Below are 18,704 nucleotides of genomic sequence, written 5' to 3'. Positions count from 1 at the left end.
TGGACAGCCTTTTCAATTCAATGCTCCATTGTGCCCGAGTCCCTGACCACCAGGCCATCTGTGTGAGAGATATAACACACACACCACCGACCTGTGACCAGCCACTTCCTACCCCAGTCCAGGCAGGCAACTTCATTTCATGGTCTTCAGCCTGTTGGATGGACGGTGATAAAGTAGCTTGCTTTATGGCGCCGTAAAGCTGGTCGTGGTGGATTGAGAGCAGCAGATAGTCTGGTGGTGTGTCTTGGGGGTATATCATCAACCAGGATGAGGAAAGGGGAGGAATGACTGGAGTGCAGCCAGAGAATGGCTACGGCCTCAACACTGGATCCATCATGAGGGGCTACCAATAGCGAATATCTCTGTGCTTATTGGCTGATCCAAATGAGATTCTGGTGTAGAACCCTGAATTTGTCAGCAGTGTGCGCAACTGGTTAACTGAAGTCAGGTGCAGGAGAGCAGAGATGAGTGAACGGGCACACTTTATTTGGCAGAGGGAAAACAGTCGGAACTGCGTAACGACACTCCCACCAAAGGCAAAACCGAATAGCGCACTCATCACACAAATAATGTATAGCATACAATACCACAGGTTCCAAACAAGACCAGGCGAAAAACCAGCATGAAGCATCACACATGACAGGTAACGACTAATTACACACACAGACATGGGGGGGAACAGAGGATAATATACACGTAGAGTGATGAGGGGATGTAAAACAGGTGTGCAGAAAAACAAGACAAAACAAATGGAAAATGAAAGGTGGAGCGGTGATGGCTAGAAGACCAGTGACGTCGACCGCTGAGCACCGCCCGAACAAGAGGAGGATCCGACTTCGGCGGGAGTCGTGACAGAATTAGTGTTGATAAGTTCTGACTCCTACTCTATTAGCTGTGCATTCAGTGTGGAACAAGTTTCAAACATAGTCATGTTAATGCACGCAGTCAATCATTTTTTCTGCAAACAAAAAATAAGAGGAAAAAAAATCAATTTTCGGGAAATACTAAATGGTAATTCCGCTGGTTAGTCCAATGGTAATACATTTAAAGTGTGTGTGGTTAATGTTTTATATTTTTTACAAGAACCCTCCATATTACCCTCAATGGGAGACTAAACACCTACTAGCTTTCACCAATATTTTCTGCATCAAATTAGTCCCCAGCTTGAGCAGAAATCAACCATTACTAACTTGTAGCTCCTAGGCCCTACTACACACAGTATGGTAGCTACAGTATTCCATGCCTTAGCCCTGCTCCTGCTACTGTCCTGTCCTATATATATATATATATATATATATATATATATATATATATATATATATATATATATATATATATATATATACACATCCCAAATGGCACGCTATTCCCTATACCAGGGCTCATAGTACTCTGGTCAAAGGTAGGGGACTATGTAGGGAATAGGGTATCATTTGGTATGCAAGCTGTGAAGGGCATCAATGGGTAGTGAAGTGTACTGTACACAGAGCCAAAACAGTCTGCCTGGGCTGGCAGCACAGAATCATGTCACGGTCAGCGTTTTTCAGCATTTTCCACTCAGGCCCCCCAGTCATAACACACCACATGTGATGTAATGAGCTGTGTGCCACTAAAATACATGTACACAGTGAGTCCTATCACACTGATATTGAAAGACTGAGACAGATAGATGGTCCATCTCTCTAAGCTAAAGCATTTGATGACAGTGTCGTCCGACAGACTGCATGTTAGACACAATGAAGTTTCTGGATGGGACTCTGTTAAGTAAAAGTTGTGAAAATCAGTGTGTGGAATCAAGGGCTCCTTAATGAATTATAAAGAGAGTCAGATTCCAGTCAAGGACTATGATGTTAGGCTGCTAATGAGTTGGGCAATTGCCTTTGACGTCACGGTTCTTTCTGTTAGCTCCAAATTACGAGTGTAGTCTTTATTCATTGTGATCAAACTTGTACTTGTACTCTAAGGTGCTTGATACATATGGCCACTAAACACAGGCCAGTGTGTGTAGGTGAGTTTGTCAGACCCCTGTGGGAATGTTTGTGTAGCGTTTTTGGATTGTATAATTAACCCTATTAAGGGATTGGTGATAGGGCTGTTTGTAATGATATTAAATGAATGCCACGCTAACGCTCCTCTTCCAGATGCTTTCAGCAGAGAAGAGGCTCGCTCGTGTGTGTGTGTGTTCAACAGCCTGGGTGGGTGACTGTGATTCTGTTAATGACATTTGTGTGGTAGTCCTAATGACTGTAGAAGTGATGGATGCTCATCGCTTTGATGCTAATTTGATTAGACACATGTAAACACAGTGCCAAGCTTCCAGACCGCCAGTCTGAGCCTCCATCCACACTCTGCAGGGTCAGTCAGGAGAGTGGCTGATATGCTAGTGATATCACATTGACTTGTGGGGCAGCAAGATGAGTGCCTGTGTAACAGGGGATTGGTAAACTTATTCCTCAGTTTAAAAAAAACATCTAATCACACCATCAAATTGGTAGCTTTTTGGTGGCAAGCTTATACATTGTCAAAAGTTTCTATGTGCTGGTGAGGGATGAACCGGTATGGTTAAACAAGAGCAGGTTCTGTGTCTGTCAAACAGCTGACAGATACATCATGCAGAGTTTTCCCATGAATTCATGTGACATATGACCTCAGAAAGTTCTAATGGACATTCAGTGGTCACAAAACATGCACACACACACACACACACACACACACACACACACACACACACACACACACACACACACACACACACACACACACACACACACACACACACACACACACACACACACACACACACACACACACACACACACACACACACACACACACACACACACACACACACACACACACACACACACACACACACACACACACACACACACACACACACACACACACACACACACACACACACACACACACACACACACACACACACACACACACACACACACACACACACACACACACACACACACACACACACACACACACACACACACACACACACCACAGACACACAGACACACACACACACACACAGACACACACACACACACACACACTCACAACACACAGACACAGACACACACACACACACAGACACAGACACAGACACACACACAAACATACACACACACAAACACACACACACACACACACACACACAATGGTCCAGCGGTAAGAAGCTACCCGGGTCACTGTGGTCCACTGAAAGCGAGCACACTGTCATCTGATGCACTCCATTATCTTCTCTCCAAACACAGCTCTGGTGTCCGTGACTGACATTTTGGAAGATACACCCTCTCTGTGTGTTTGTGTTTAATCAAATAGGAAGAATAGCCTGTCCAAACCCATTAAGTATGTCTACTCTGTCTGGCCAGGGACAGTGATAATAAACTTGTCTACTCTGTCTGGCCAGGGACACTAATAATACATATTTCTGCTCTGTCTGGCCAGAGATGGTGATAATAAATCTGTCTTCTCTGTCTGGCCAGAGATGGTGATAATACATCTGTCTGCTCTGTCTGGCCAGTGACAGTGATGATAAATCTTTCTGCTCTATCTGGCCGCAGACGGTGATAATAATTCTGAATCATTAGGATCTAGCAGCAGACAGAGGGACAACTCTAGGTAAACACCCCCATCTAGTGCTCAGTATCAAGCATTGCTCTTCTCTGCTGAATTGGTTTGTGTGTGTGTGCGTGTGTGTGTGTCTGCATGTCTGTATGTATATGTGTGCGCATACGTGTGTGTTTGTGTGGTGACGTGGGTGCACTCTTGACAAAACAGATTAAAATTAGCCACAGTTCGAGAGAGAAAAGTTTTAATGAGAGCGAGCTTTTCGTTGGAGAGCCTTTGTAGCCCTGAGGTGTACGATGCCACAGGAGCACGACCCGAAGCAGCGGCCTCTCTGTCTCTACTTATTAGGCTTCAGCCTTAGTCACATGATCTGGAGCGTGAGTCACATGACATGAATCTCGAGGCCAGGCGTTGTTTGTCTGTGTGGCCTGACCTGCCTTGTCTTGGTTAGCCCCCCCCGCCTGCTCACAAACATAAATAAAACTCACTATAACAACCAAGAGGAAAGTACAGGCTGCATTAGGGGGGTGGCAGGGAGGGAGGGAGGGAAAGAAGGAAAGAAAGAGAGAGAGAGAGAAAGAGAGAGGGGGGGGGGAAGGGGGAGATCTGTCTAGAGAGTGATAAAAAGTGAAAGGCCCTACTTCTACTCTGACTAGGACAGCATACATGACATTACATTACAGAGTTATTCATATACAGTCGAATTTGGAAGTTTACATACACTTAGGTTGGAGTCATTAAAACTTGTTTTTCAAATGCTCCACAAATTTCTTGTTTACCAACTACAGTTTTGGCAAGTCGGTTAAGACATCTACTTTTCCAACAATTGTTTACAGACGATTATTTCACTTATAATTCACTATATCACAATTTCAGTGGGTCAGAAGTTTACATACACTAAGTTGACTGCCTTTAAACAGCTTGGAAAATTCCCCAAAATTATGTCATGGCTTTAGAAGCTTCTGATAGGCTAACTGACATCATTTGAGTCAGTTGGAGTGGTACCTGTGGATATATTTCAAGGCCTACCTTCAAACTCAGTGCCTCTATGCTTGACATCATGGGAAAATCAAAATAAATCAGCCAAGATTTCCGAAAGAAATTTGTAGACCTCCACAAGTCTGCACATTTTTTGTACTGTATATATATTTTTTAACCTTTATTTAACTAGGCAAGTCAGTTAAGAACAAATTAACATCCAACAACACAGAGTTACACATTGAATAAACAAACATACAGTCAATAATACAGTAGAAAAAGTCTATATACAGTGTGAATGAGTCCTATATCGACATAACCTGAAAGGCCGCTCAGCAAGGAAGAAGCCACTGCTCCAAAACCACCATAAAAAAAGCCAGACTACGGTTTGCAACTGCACATGGGGACAAAGATCGTACTTTTTGGAGAAATGTCCTCTGGTCTGATGAAACAAAAATATAACTGTTTGGCCGTAATGACCATCATTATGTTTGGAGGAAAAAAGGGGGAGGCTTGCAAGCCGAAGAACACTGTCCCAACCGTGAAACACGGGGGTGGCAGCATCATGTCGTGGGGGTGCTTTGCTGCAGGGGGAACTGGTGCACTTCACAAAATAGATGGCATCATGAGGCAGGAAAATTATGTGGATATATTGAAGCAACATCTCAAGACATCAGTCAGGAAGTTAAAGCTTGGTCGCAAATGAGTCTTCCAAATGGACAATGACACCAAGCATACTTCCAAAGTTTTGGCAAAATGACTTAAGGACAAGAAAGTCAAGGTATTGGAGTGGCCATCACAACACCCTGGCCTCAATTCCATAGAACATTTGTGGGCAGAACTGAAAAACCGTGTGCGAGCAAGGAGGCCTACAAACCTGACTCAGTTACACCAGCTCTGTCAGGAGGAATGGGCCAAAATTCACCCAACTTATTGTGGAATGCTTGTGGAAGGCTACCCGACATGTTTCACCCAAGTTCAACAGTTTCAAGGCAATGCTACCAAATACCAATTGAGATATGTTAACTTCTGATACACTGGGAATGTCTTGAAAGAAATAAAATCTGAAATAAATAATTCTCTCTACTATTATTCTGACATTTCACATTCTTAAAATAATGTGGTGATCCTAACTGACTTAAGGCAGGTAATCTTTACTAGGGTTAAATGTCAGGAATTGTGAAAAACTGAGTTTATATGTATTTTGTTAAGGTGTATGTAAACTTCCAACTTCAACTGTATGTAGTAGGCAATACACAAGGCACCATATTGCAAACAATATTTAGTCATCATGCACCATCTTGAGCACCTTGCTTTTTCCCAGCACAAAGCACCCTTATCTAGTCAGTTTCACTCAAATCTCTTTTCACCCAATACCTACCCTCTGTCTCTCTGGAAAGGTCTTCCTAATGCCTTCTTTCCTCTCTGTTGGTCTCTATTTTCAGGGACAAGTGATCCGTATGTGAAGTTCAAGATTGCGGGAAAGGAGGTGTTCAGGAGCAGGACCATCAATAAGAACCTGAACCCGGTGTGGGACGAGAGGGTCAGCCTACTTGTGGACAGCCTCCGAGAACCTCTTTATGTCAAGGTACGACTTTCTGAGAGACTCTACTATGTGTCACAGTTTCTGGGTTATTTGATTGTTGTTTCCTTAGGTTACCGCTGGATGGCTCCCTTACCCTGTTTTCGAGGTTCCAGGTTACCCTGATTATTACTTATTGGATTCACCTGTTTTTAATTACCTTCTCTGTTCACCTGGTTGCCTTGTTTCTGTTTAAACTCTCAGTAAAAGTTTTGGAATTACCCTTACCTCTGCTTGCCATGAGGCTTGGCTGCAGACATTGTTGGGTGATTTTAGAACTCTTGTGTCCACTCTGCAGACAGGACAGACGGGAGCAACTCCTATTGCACCTGTAGCTGTTCCTAATGCCCCACTCCCTACCAGCTCAGCTTCTTCCTCCCTTCGGGAGCCTCATCTCCCGGCACCAGAGTGCTATGAGGGGCATCCTGGGAGGTGTCCTGGGTTCCTGCTCCAGTGCTCGCTGGCCTTTGAGCTGCAGGCATCAAGGTTTCCCACCGAGCATTCCAGAGTGACATACATCAGCTCTTTACTCTCAGGACGGGCTCTGGAATGGGCCGTGGCCATTTGGGAGCAGCAATCAGACATTTGTTTTAATTGGAAAAGCTTCAACCAGGAGAAGAAAAAGGTTTTTGATCAGTGGCAGGAACATTGCTCAAAGACTCATTGTTCTTCGGCAGGGCAGCCGGAGTGTAGCTGATTACACCATTGACTTTCAGACGCTCGCCGCTGAGAGCTCGCCGCTGGAATACTCAGTGAGGTTCTCAAGGATGAACTGGCTTTCCGGGACAACCCTGACACTCTGGATGAGCTTATCGTTCTGGCCATCCGATTTGACAACCGGCTTCAGGAACATTGTCGTGAGAGAACTTAGGGGTTCCGAGTTGTTTCCAGTGTTTACCACTGACGGAGTCAATTCTACCTTTGTTCCACTGCCTTATGCTGCGTCTACATTTCCTGTACCTTGTCAGAGTTCTCAATTCGGCTCTGGTTCTCATTCATATCCTTCCGGGGAACTGATGCAATTGGGACGCACCAGACTTTCCACTCTGGAGATAAGACGCAGGATTAACGAGCAACATTGTCTTTAATATGGGCAGTCTGGACATTTCCGTGCCTCCTGTCCCGAGCTGACGGGAAACAGGATGACTCGACAGTCGACGGGAGAATACTGGCGAGTCAGATACAGTCTCCAGCTGCCGACACAGCACCTTGCTTCCTGCCAACCTGCGGTGGGACAAGACTCTGGGGCTACCGGCTGTTTTCTGGATCGCACATTAGCTTGCCAACAGGGGCTGCCTCTCACTAAGAAGGACATTCCGTTGTCGGTCACTGCGCTGGATGGTCAACCCTAGGGTCTGGGAAGGTGAAGCAACTTGAAGGTGAAATTTATCCAGATTAATTTGGTGGACTTTCCTGAGCTTCCCCTGGTTCTTGGACATCCATGGCTTCCTATCCATGATCCTCAAATTGACTGGCCCAGAAAAGTTCTGTGATGGAATCCTTCATGCCAGTCCACCTGCAAGCAACTCTCTCCACATCTTTCCGGCCCTGCTCGCCTGGAGGTTTCCGATTCTCCTGTTCCCCCGGGCTGCAGATGACAAGCCTGATCTTACCCGCGTACCTTTGGATTACTGGGACGTGGGTGTCCAGCAAACGAAGGGCCAGCGAACTGCTTCCTCACAGGTCCTATGATTGTACCATCAACCTCCTGCCCGGCACCACTCCTCTGAGAGGAGGGCTGTATTCTCTCTCAGGTCCGGTCTGGTTTTATTCATCCGTCCACTTCACCTGCAGGAGCACATTTTTACTTTGTTGGAAAGAGTGATGGGGGATTACGTCCCTGTATTGATTACCAGGGTTTAAATAACATTACCATCAAGAACCGTTACCCTCTTCCTCTTATGTCGTCAGCCTTTGAGAGACTCCAGGGAGCTACGGTTTTCTCAAAATTGGATTTACGGAACACGTACAATCTGATGCACATCAGACAGGAAAACGAGTGAAATACAGCGTTCAACACCCCTAATGGACATTATGAGTACTGTGGCATGCCGTTTGAACTTACAAATGCTCCAGCCATTTTCCAGGCCCTGGTTAATGATGTGCTGCGTGACTCCATCACCAGTTCGTGTTGTGTACCTGGATGACATCCTCATCTTCTCCAGGTCCATAGTTGAACACATCCAACGTGTTTCCAAGTATCTTCAAAGACTCCTCTCTCACCACTTGTTCGTAAAGGCAGAAAAGACTGAAAAAGTCTGTTTCACGTTCCTCAGATCTCCTTCCTGGGGTACATCGTGTCTCAGGGCTGTGTACGGGTGGACTCCCAAAAGGTAGAAGCAGTGGTCGACTGGCCTCGGCCCAGGACAGTCAAGCAAGTTTTTTCTTTTCTCATTTCTACTGGAGATAGAACTTTAGTTCTCTGGCTACGCCATTGACAGTGCTCACCAAGGGCTCAGCTATGCCTCTACACTAGCGTGTAGTGTAGAGTGGGGTCACTTAGAAATGTCCTTGTTTTTGAAGGAAACATATTTTTTGTCCATTAAAAAACATCAAATTGATCAGAAATACAGTGTAGACATTGTTAATGTTGTAAATTACTATTGTAGCTGGAAACTAAATATATATATAGACGTACAGAGGCCCATTATTAGCAACCATCACTCCTATGTTCCAATGGCACGTTGTGTTAGCTAATCCAAGTTTATCATTTTAAAAGGCTAATTGATCATTAGAAAATAATTTTGCAATTATGTTAGCGAAGCTGAAAACCTTTTTGCTGATAAAGAAGCAATAAAACTAGCCTTCTTTAGACTAATTGAGTATCTGGACCCTCAGCATTTGTGGGTTTGATTACAGGCTGAAAATGGCCAGAAACAAAGAACTCTCTTCTGAAACTCGTAAGTCTATTTTTGTTCTGAGAAATGAAGGCTATTCCATGTGAGAAATTGCCAAGAAACTGAAGATCTGGTACAACGCTGTGTACTAATCCCTTCATAGAACAGCGCAAACTGGCTCTAACCAGAATAGAAAGAGGAGTTGGAAGCCCTGGTGTACAACTGAGCAAGAGGACAAGTACATTAGAGTGTCTAGTTTGAGAAACAGGCACCTCACAAGTTCTCAACTGGCAGCTGACAGCAAAACACCAGTCTCAATGTCAACAGTGAAGAGGCAACTCCGGGATGCTGGCCTTCTAGGCAGAATTGCAAAGAAACAGCCATATCTCAGACTGGCCAATAAAAAGAAAAGATTAAGATGGGCAAACGAACACAGACACTGGACAGAGGAATTTGATTGTTGTTTCCTTAGGTTACTGCTGGAGGGCACCCTTGCCCTGTTTTCTAGTTTCCAGGATACCCTGACTGTTACTTATTGGATTCACCTGTGTTTAATTACCTTCTCTGTTCAACTGGTTACCTTGTTTCTGTAAAAGTTATAGATTTACCATTGCCTTTGCTTGCTGTTTTTTTCTGCGCCTGGGTTCGAGTTCTTCCTAGCATTATTGTTACGCTATGTTTTGGGATATTAACCAGGGCCATAAAGAGGGACATTTTAGGAAAGTTGAAGTTCATTTACTGCTTTTCTATTCAATTTTAAAACTTTAAAATGTCATTAAACATTAAAAACAAGCAAAAAATGACCCCAGATGTAGTCACATTTGTTGCTGTAGCTTCGTTCACCTCAGTTGATAGCATTTTTGGGGATATTAGTCAAGTTATTACTATGAATGATGAATTAATGTCTAAGCATAATTCACATTTGTTATGAATCGGGGCACCAGTCCATTATTGGACAACAATTGTCTTCTAAAAAGACCTGACTTAACAATAACACTATAAGACAAAAATAGTAATAATTTATTTATCTGAAGGTATATCCGATGAGCCTGATCAAGGAGAAAATTGTTAGAGGATAATATTCTCAATTTAATAGAGCAACATTTACACACTCAAGACTAGACTTAACAGGTCACCTTAAGTGTGCAGGGTGCATGCGTTAAGGGTGCATACTGCGAAAAAGTATGGTCTTTGAATTGTGAATGAAAGAAGCAGGGTCAAGAAATGGTTAAATTCTAATGTTAAAGTTATAATGTTACTTAAAGTTAACCTAAAGAGCTTCACATTACACTTCATGCCAACGCTGGGGGAGAGAAAGGGCAATTAGTTGTATAGTTACACTCAATAGATGGAATGGTCTTCGGTCAGATAAACAGTGCGGCGGCACTATCTGATGGTTTAATTCGGCTTCACGCAAGCTCAGAGTTCGGACTCCTGGGTGGCTGGAGACTCAGATATGTGCGCTGACGCCGGGTAGTCCTATGCAAGGCAGCACACAGTCCAACGTAAGTTTGGTGAGGAATGCTGGTGTTCGCTGTCGATGAATGAGATCTAGACGGGATCAGCGGGACGCGAGCTGGTGATGTAGAATCCTTAGCTCTGCTTCATTGGAAAAGGGACAACTCGTAAGAGTAAGTCCTTGGGTGGTTTGTCCAGAAGTAATCTCAACAGTCCCTGCTGACAGCCAAAACGTTCACTGGAAACCTACCTCAGTTCTTTTATTCCCTCCATCTGGGGAGAATGTTCAAAATGTCCCCCCAAACCATACAACCCAAGAGTCATCAATGCCTCTCCCATACCTCTCATAGGGTTGGCATGTTTGTGCCAATTGGAGAAATTAGGGATTTGTTCTTCACGTACCATACAGAAACAGTCCAATAGTGAAATCATTGACATTTGCAGTCCATAGGTGCCAAACATGCCTTGGTTAGGTAACATATTGTATGGTTACTTGTAATAAACATGTTATACCTCGTAATAACATAGGAAAACTAAATAATATAACACAACATACTTTACACTAACCCCAACATTTTATGTTTTTTTTTGTCACTTTTAATGTGCTGTTAGAAAATGTGTTTTAGATGACATCACTGTTGAATGAGTTGACCCATTTTCTTAGAAAAAGGCTTTGCCACTTTCTGTGGTCAAGAGGAAGTACAGTGGCAAGACAAATTATGTGAACCCTTTGGAATTACCTATATTCCTGCATAAGTTAGTCATAACATTTGATCTCAGTCACAACGATAGACAAACACAGTGTGCTTAAACTAATAGCACACACGTTATTGTATTTTTCTTGTCTATATTGAATACATAATTTAAACATTCACAGTACAGGTTGGAAAAGTATGTGAACCCCATAGGCTAGCTAAAGCTAAATGGAGTCAGGAGTCAGCTAACCTGGAGTCCAATCAATGAGACGAGATTGGAGATGTTGGTTAGAGCTGCCCTGCCCTATAAAAAACACTCACAAAATTTGAGTTTGATATTCACAAGAAGCATTGCCTGATGTGAACCATGGCTCGAACGAAAGAGATCTCAGAAGACCTAAGATTAAGAATTGTTGACTTGCATAAAGCTGGAAAGGGTTACAAAAGTAAGTCTAAAAGCCTTGATGTTCATCAGTCCATGGTAAGACAAATTGTCTATAAATGGAGAAAGGCCAACACCGTTGCTACTGTCCCTAAGAGTGGCCATCCTGCAAAGATGACTGCAAGATCACAGTGAGGAATGCTCCGTGAGGTTAAGAAGAATCCCAGAGTGTCAGCTAAAGACTTACAGAAATCTCTGGAACATGCTAACATAGACGAGTCTATGATACGTAAAACACTAAACAAGCATGGTGTTCATGGGAGGACACCACGGAAGAAGCCACTGCTGTCCAAAAAAAAAACATTGCTGCATGCCTGAAGTTCGCAAAAGAGCACCTGGATGTTCCACAGCGCTTCTGGCAAAATATTCTGTGGACAGATTAAACTAAAGTTGAGTTGTTTGGAAGGAACACACAACACTATGTCTGGAGAAAAAAAGGCACAGCACAACAACATCAAAACCTCATTCCAACTGTAAAGTCTGGTGGAGGGAGCATCATGGTTTGGGCTGCTTTGCTGCCTCAGGGCCTGGACAGCTTGCTATCATCGACGGAAAAATGAATTCCCAAGTTTATCAAGACATTTTGCAGGAGAATGTAAAGCTATCTGTCCATCAGTTGAAGCTCAACAGAAGTTGGGTGATGCAACAGGACAACGACCCTAAACACAGAAGTAAATCAACAACAGAATGGCTTCAACAGAAGAAAATACGCATTCTGGAGTGGCCCAGACAGAGTCCTGACTTCAACCCGATTTAAAATGCTGTGGCATGACCTTGAGAACAGTTCACACCAGACACCCAAAGAATATTGCAGTTTTGTAAAGAGGAATGGTCCAAAATTCATCCTGACTGTTGTGAAGGTCTGACCCGCAACTATAGAAAATGTTTGGTTGAGTTTATTGCTGCCAAAGGAGAGTCAACCAGTTATTAAATCCAAGGGTTCACATACTTTTCCCACCCTACACTGTGAATGTTTACACAGTGTGTTCAATAAAGACATGAAAACATGTAATTGTTTGTGTGTTATTAATTTAAGCATACTGTGTTTGTCTCTTGTTGTGATTTAGATGAAGATCAGATTTCATGGCCAATTTATGCAGAAATGCTGTTAATTCCAAAGGGTTCACATACTTTTGCTTGCCACTGTTTGTGGATCTGGACTTTATTACCCTGTCGTATCCTGGAGCGAAAAGAATTCCAGCTTGGACTCCGCTTTGTTTAGAATATGTGATATGGCCCTCGATCATGATAGCAGGCTGAATGGGGCCATATCCTGGCCCTGCTGGACAAGCCTGACACTTCAAAAGGGACTTCAAAAGGGACTTCTGGCCAGTGGGGTCAACTGGGGTTCCTGGTCTGAAGTGAGTTGATAGGCCCCTGTCCAGTAAAAGGGGTTTGTGCTGATGTGACGTGAGGGTCAACTCCTAAAGCCTATTAGCTGTACAATTAGCCACTACACATTAACTCACATAAACTCAGCACCAGGATTAAAAACTACAATTTAATACGTGCAGAGGGATCTGTTAGCAGAAAAAGTATTTGTTAACAAAGGTAAACATGGGTTTTTTCAAATGTCCTGAAATTCTACACATTCTGCCATGAATTCTGCCATGTTAATATGAAATCTGAGTGAGAGTGACTTTCAAAATCAATGGGTTCCCCCTGGAGGTCAGGGCCCCTGTGCACATGCCCTGTGTGGCTGGTCGGTAATTCAGTCATAACTACTACAGGTTTAGATAGATGGCTAGACTAACTAGACTAATTTACCAATCTAAAACTTTTTGCTGACATGGGCAAATTGAGTGAGTCAGTGACTGACATTATGTAAGTCTCTCTGGATAAGAGTTGTTCTGCTAAGTGACTAACATGCCATATGTTAATGTAATATAACAAGAGGAAGACTGCACATGCACAACTAAGTTTAGAAGTTCCACCTTGTGTATTCTACTATTCTAACTCTCAAAAGTAAGTTCAGTTCTAAATGTTTATTTTTTTGTTGTTGTTAAGGCCCCGATATTAATATTTTCAAGCATTAGTGCTATCTTTGCCTACTTTGTGTAACTGTTGCCTCAAACTGAAATATGTAATTGTGACCTTTGGGAAGGTTTAATGTGGTTGTTATTAACACAGGATTCATTTCAGTGAACCTGGTGCCAGGTAATGTGAAGATGCATTGCAGTTTCAACATGAATGAATACAGTACAGTACACCTAAGCACAGTATAGTACAGTACTAGGGTTGCAACAATCTGGTAACTTTCCCCAAAATCCCTGGAAGATTTCCGGATTAATGTGGGAATTAGCAGGAAATCCGAAGTCATTCAGACAGGATTTCTGGAAGACCTCGGAATTTCGGGAAAGTTACCAGATTTTGCAACGCAAGATTCCAGTATGTGATCTCTATGGTAACAGTGTGTTATGTCCTGCAGGTGTTTGACTATGACTTCGGCCTTCAGGATGACTTCATGGGTTCTGCCTACCTCTACCTGGAGTCTCTGGAACACCAGAGGTCTGGACAGACAGGGGAAACTCCTTATCTTTATACACTACATATACAAAAGTATGTGGACACCCCTTTAAATTAGTGGATTTGGCTATTTCAGCCACACCGTTGCTGACAGCTGTATAACATCGAGCACCATGCAGTCTCCATAAGGGAACAATGGCAGTAGAATGGCCTTATTGAAGAGCTAAGTGACTTTCAGCGTGCCACCGTCATAGGATGCCACCTTTCCAACAAGTCAGTTCATCATATTTCTGCCCAGCTAGAGCTGCCCTGGTCAACTGTAAGTGATGTTATTGTGAAGCGTAAAACATCTAGGAGCAACAACGGCTCAGCCGCAAAGTGGTAGGCCACACAAGCTCACAGAACGGGACCGCCGATTGCTGAAGTGCAATACTCACTACCTAGTTCAAACTGCCTCTGGAAGCACAAGAGCTGTTCGTTAGGAGCTTCATGAAATTGGTTTCTATGGCTGAGCAGCCGCCCACAAGCCTAAGATCACCATGCGCAATGCCAAGCGTTGGCTGGAGTGGTGTAAAACTCGCCGCCATTGGACTCTGGAGCAGTGGAAACTCGTTCTCAGGATTGATGAATAATGCTTCACCATCTGGCAGTCTGACAGAAGAATCAAGGTTTATGCCAGGAGAACGCTACCTGCCCCAATGCATAGTGCCAACTGTAAAATTTAGTGGAGGAGGAATAATGGTCTGGGGCTGTTTTTCATGGTTCAGGCCCCTTACTTCCAGTGAAGGGAAATCTTAACGCTACATCATACAATGACATTCTAGACGATTCTGTGCTTCCAACATTGTAGCAACAGTTTGGAGAAGAACCCAAGAACCCTGCGCAGACCCATGAACTCAACCCCATCGAACACCTTTGGGATGAATTGGAACGCTGACTGCGAGCCAGGCCTAATCGCCCAATATCAGTGCCCAACCTCACTAATTCTCTTGTGGGTGAATGGAAGCAAGTCCCCGCAGCAATGTTCCAACATTATAGTGGAAAGCCTTCCCAGAAGTGTGGAGGCTGTTATAGCAGCAAAGGAGGGACCAACTCCATATTAATGCCCATGATTTTGGAATGAGATGTTTGATGAGCAGGTGTCCACATACTCTTGGTCATGTAGTGTACCTCTCATTTAACTATCTATCTATCTATCTATCTATCTATCTATCTATCTATCTATCTATCTATCTATCTATCTATCTATCTATCTATCTATCTATCTATCTATCTATCTATCTATCTATCTATCTATCTATCTATCTATCTATCTATCTATCTATCTATCTATCTATCTATCTATCTATCTATCTATCTATCTATCTATCTATCTATCTATCTATCTATCTATCTATCTATCTATCTATCTATCTATCTATCTATCTATCTATCTATCTATCTATCTATCTATCTTTTTTCTTTCTTTCTCTCCTTCTCCCATCCTTCTTGTTTTTCTTCCTGCCCTACCCCTCATCCCTCCATCTCTTCCTCCTCTTTCTCTGTCCATTTTATTATTTTACCTTCTTTCCTTCCCCCCCTCCACCTTCTTCACCCTCTCTCCGTCTCCTTTTCCTACTTCTCTTCTTCCCCTGCAACATAATGGACTGTATCACAAAGAAGCATATTTTTACTCTCTCTCTTTTATCGTTCTCCAACACATTATCTCTTTCTCTGTTTCTCTCGCTTTTGCTATCAGTATTTTTTTGATCAATGTCACAATTGTTGTCCTTATTGGTTGATCTCTCTCTCTCCGTATCCCACAAATCTATCCCTGTGGCCTATTTGTGTCCCCATTTTACTTGACACTTGTTTCAATGGAACTTACCCAATGCACCACTGCCCTCTAGTGTACTTCATTGGAAATGCATATTACATGTATGATGTACATGACTAATCGTTGACAGACAACGTAAACATAAATGGTACCATAGATCTGTCATGATACAACAGGATGTGTGAGACAACCAACAACATTAGTTCCGGTGCTTTGGACTGATCACGATTTTGTAGGAGTTAGCATCTTTCAAATGTCAGAAGGGGAGGGGACATTTGGAACATAGACTTGCCCGTAACATGCAGAGAGAGAAGGTGGAGAACTTCATTCTCTTAACACATATGGATCTATAACTAAAATCGAGCATCTGACCAATTACACAAGACTTTAGTTTTGAGTTAACTGACATGAGTACATGACACACACAAGTTTGCAAGTGTGTGTGCTTATGTGTGTACGTGTCTCTACATGTGTGTGTGTGTGTTTGTGCATGTGTATGTGTGTGCGGGTCACCGTGTCCTCCCTCTGCCACCTCAGGACCCTGGACGTGACCCTTGACCTCGAGGATCCCCAGTACCCCGAACATAACCTGGGAACTCTAGAGCTGGCAGTCACACTGTCACCCAAAGAGGGAGACTTCAGGGAAGCAGTAAGTCCACGCTGTCGGTCTCTCTCTTTCTCTCTCTTCAGTAGCTTAGACCATCCTAAGGGAACAGGGACGACTTCTGATTGGATGTAGTGTAACTGTACTAAATTGTACGATTTAATTTTAACAGTACTCTTTTAATCCAGACAGGATGTTGTTTGTGTGAAGATATGGCCTCATTATTCTGTCACTTTTGATGTCTTATGAGTAAAAAAAAAAGAAAAATGGATCACCTTTGTCAATGTTAATGAACATTATGAAATGGCTCTGACATTTAACTGTCATTTCGTTTGGCTCAGAGCAAATGTCTCCCCAGCCAATGGCAGGACTCCATAATACATTACCGATCCAATGCTAGGTAGTCTTTTTGCGATGCTGTCAGCCAAAATCTGACCTGGATACAATCCATCATTCAGCTATTGGAAATAGAGACGGGAGAGGAAGCAGTTTCTTTCTGGTTCATGTGCAGTCAATGAATTAAGCAGACCAGACCCAGCTCCTATTGCATTGGTGCCTATGGGAGAGCCATCCCTTAAGCAGACCGGAACTGTGACAATTTGCTAAATGGTAAACGGCCTGAGTAAGACATCTACATTTATTTACCATCGCTGGTGGAAAATCAATTGCAATATAGCAACAACGGTGGGTAAATGAAGATCTCCTACTCAGGATGTTTACCACTGAAAAAAATGATCACAGTTCCGGTCCACTTAAGGGGTGGCTCTCCCATAGGCATCAATGCATTAGCAGCTGGATAGGCCTACTGGAAAAAAGATTTGAGCACACTGGCATAACAAAAAGGAACATGCTTTTAGAATGAAAAACAAAAACGTCCATGTTCAAAGAGCATTGTGTAACATTGCTCCTAATGATGTGCTTCCTTTCCTCTGTGGACGTACTCAATGTTTTTATTTCATATTTATTTCGGTTCAATTATTTGTTTGGTTAATTGGACCCCTGGATGTATCATAAAGTACAAGAGGAGAGTCTTGGGGGAAATATTTTATTCTGTTTGATCTGATGTCTTATTTGGTTCTATAGTTCACAGAATCCACATTCGACAGAACAAATAAACTGTATTTAGGTTAAGCACCTTTTTGAATCCCTTAAACTGTATAAAGGAGGTGCTAGGTCACAGAACACATGATGTTCTCTATCGCCACCTAATGGGCAAGATGAAAACCTCTTCAAATCAAGGCCATGACAAACTGGAATCCAGCAACTCGGACGATTCACTTCCAAACGTTCACATTTCAGAAATGACTCTACTACATAGTAATCAGAAACAGGAAAATAACCCTAACGCGCAAATATACAAATACAGATTCCATCGCCATCACAGGATAATCCTGGTGTGTCACACCCCTAACTATCCATTTGGCCCTAACCCTTCAATGTTTTCCGATCTGTAAGGTGGAAGCTCCACTACACGGTTTCTACTTACCAGACCCTTAAGATTAAATAAAGTTATATAAAGGTCAAATAAAAATACAATTAAAAAAATATCTGGAAATATTGAAGGGTTTATGACCTGTGTGTGTGTGTGTGTGTGTGTGTGTGTGTGTGTGTGTGTGTGTGTGTGTGTGTGTGTGTGTGTGTGTACAGCACAGTAGGCCTATTTATGGGTCGTTGTGGGTGGCAGCGCTTTTTACTGCTTATGCTTTGCTGCCTGTGACCCTCCACACCCTGCTTCCTCCTGGGCTGACCTCAGCCCTCTGACCCCATGCAGCTCTGAGCTCTCCAGCATCCTATAACGGCTTTGTCTCATTTACAGACCATGCTTTTGAAAAGAAGCTGCAAACGATCCAGTAAGGTAATACATAGCATGTAACCTCCAATACCAACTACCTACCTACCTACCTACCTACTTTACCCACAAAAATCCCTCCGCTACCCCCACAAACCCCTCTGCTGTCCTGGGTTCAGGTGGTGACCCAGCCCCTCTTCCTCCACCTCCTCTGTGTCCCTGTCACTGTTATCAGTTCTCACTCCACCATCTTGTATTTTCCACAAGCTGCAATATACAGACAGGTGGAACTGAGAGCAGTAATATGCTGCTGTTAGTCCAGATGGGGTCCGTGACAGTTTTCTGGCTCTTATAGTGACCAGAAACCTAGAAAACGTATTTTGCTAAATACCTTCAGCCGGCCGGTGTGCGACCATGGCAAAGTTGGTTTGACTTTAGATAGCCTA

General features: G+C 43.2%; 1 protein-coding gene across 3 annotated transcripts in view; it reads left to right on the top strand.

Moving 5' to 3' along the window:
• LOC112249434 (multiple C2 and transmembrane domain-containing protein 1-like) overlaps positions 1-18,704 on the top strand; it is a 224,689-nt gene that overhangs the window by 67,644 nt on the left and 138,341 nt on the right. For all 3 annotated transcript variants that reach the window (XM_042320354.1, XM_042320355.1, XM_042320352.1), the window contains exons 3-5: positions 6,015-6,157; positions 14,012-14,091; positions 16,403-16,514. In XM_042320354.1, the coding sequence (XP_042176288.1) occupies positions 6,015-6,157; positions 14,012-14,091; positions 16,403-16,514 (335 nt within the window). The remainder of the gene's footprint in view (positions 1-6,014; positions 6,158-14,011; positions 14,092-16,402; positions 16,515-18,704) is intronic.

This window comes from Oncorhynchus tshawytscha, linkage group LG04, assembly GCF_018296145.1.
Source record: "Oncorhynchus tshawytscha isolate Ot180627B linkage group LG04, Otsh_v2.0, whole genome shotgun sequence".
Classification (NCBI taxonomy): domain Eukaryota; kingdom Metazoa; phylum Chordata; class Actinopteri; order Salmoniformes; family Salmonidae; genus Oncorhynchus; species Oncorhynchus tshawytscha.
The sequence above is the reverse complement of the archived record's forward strand: the minus strand, read 5'-3'. Positions and strand labels throughout refer to the sequence as shown.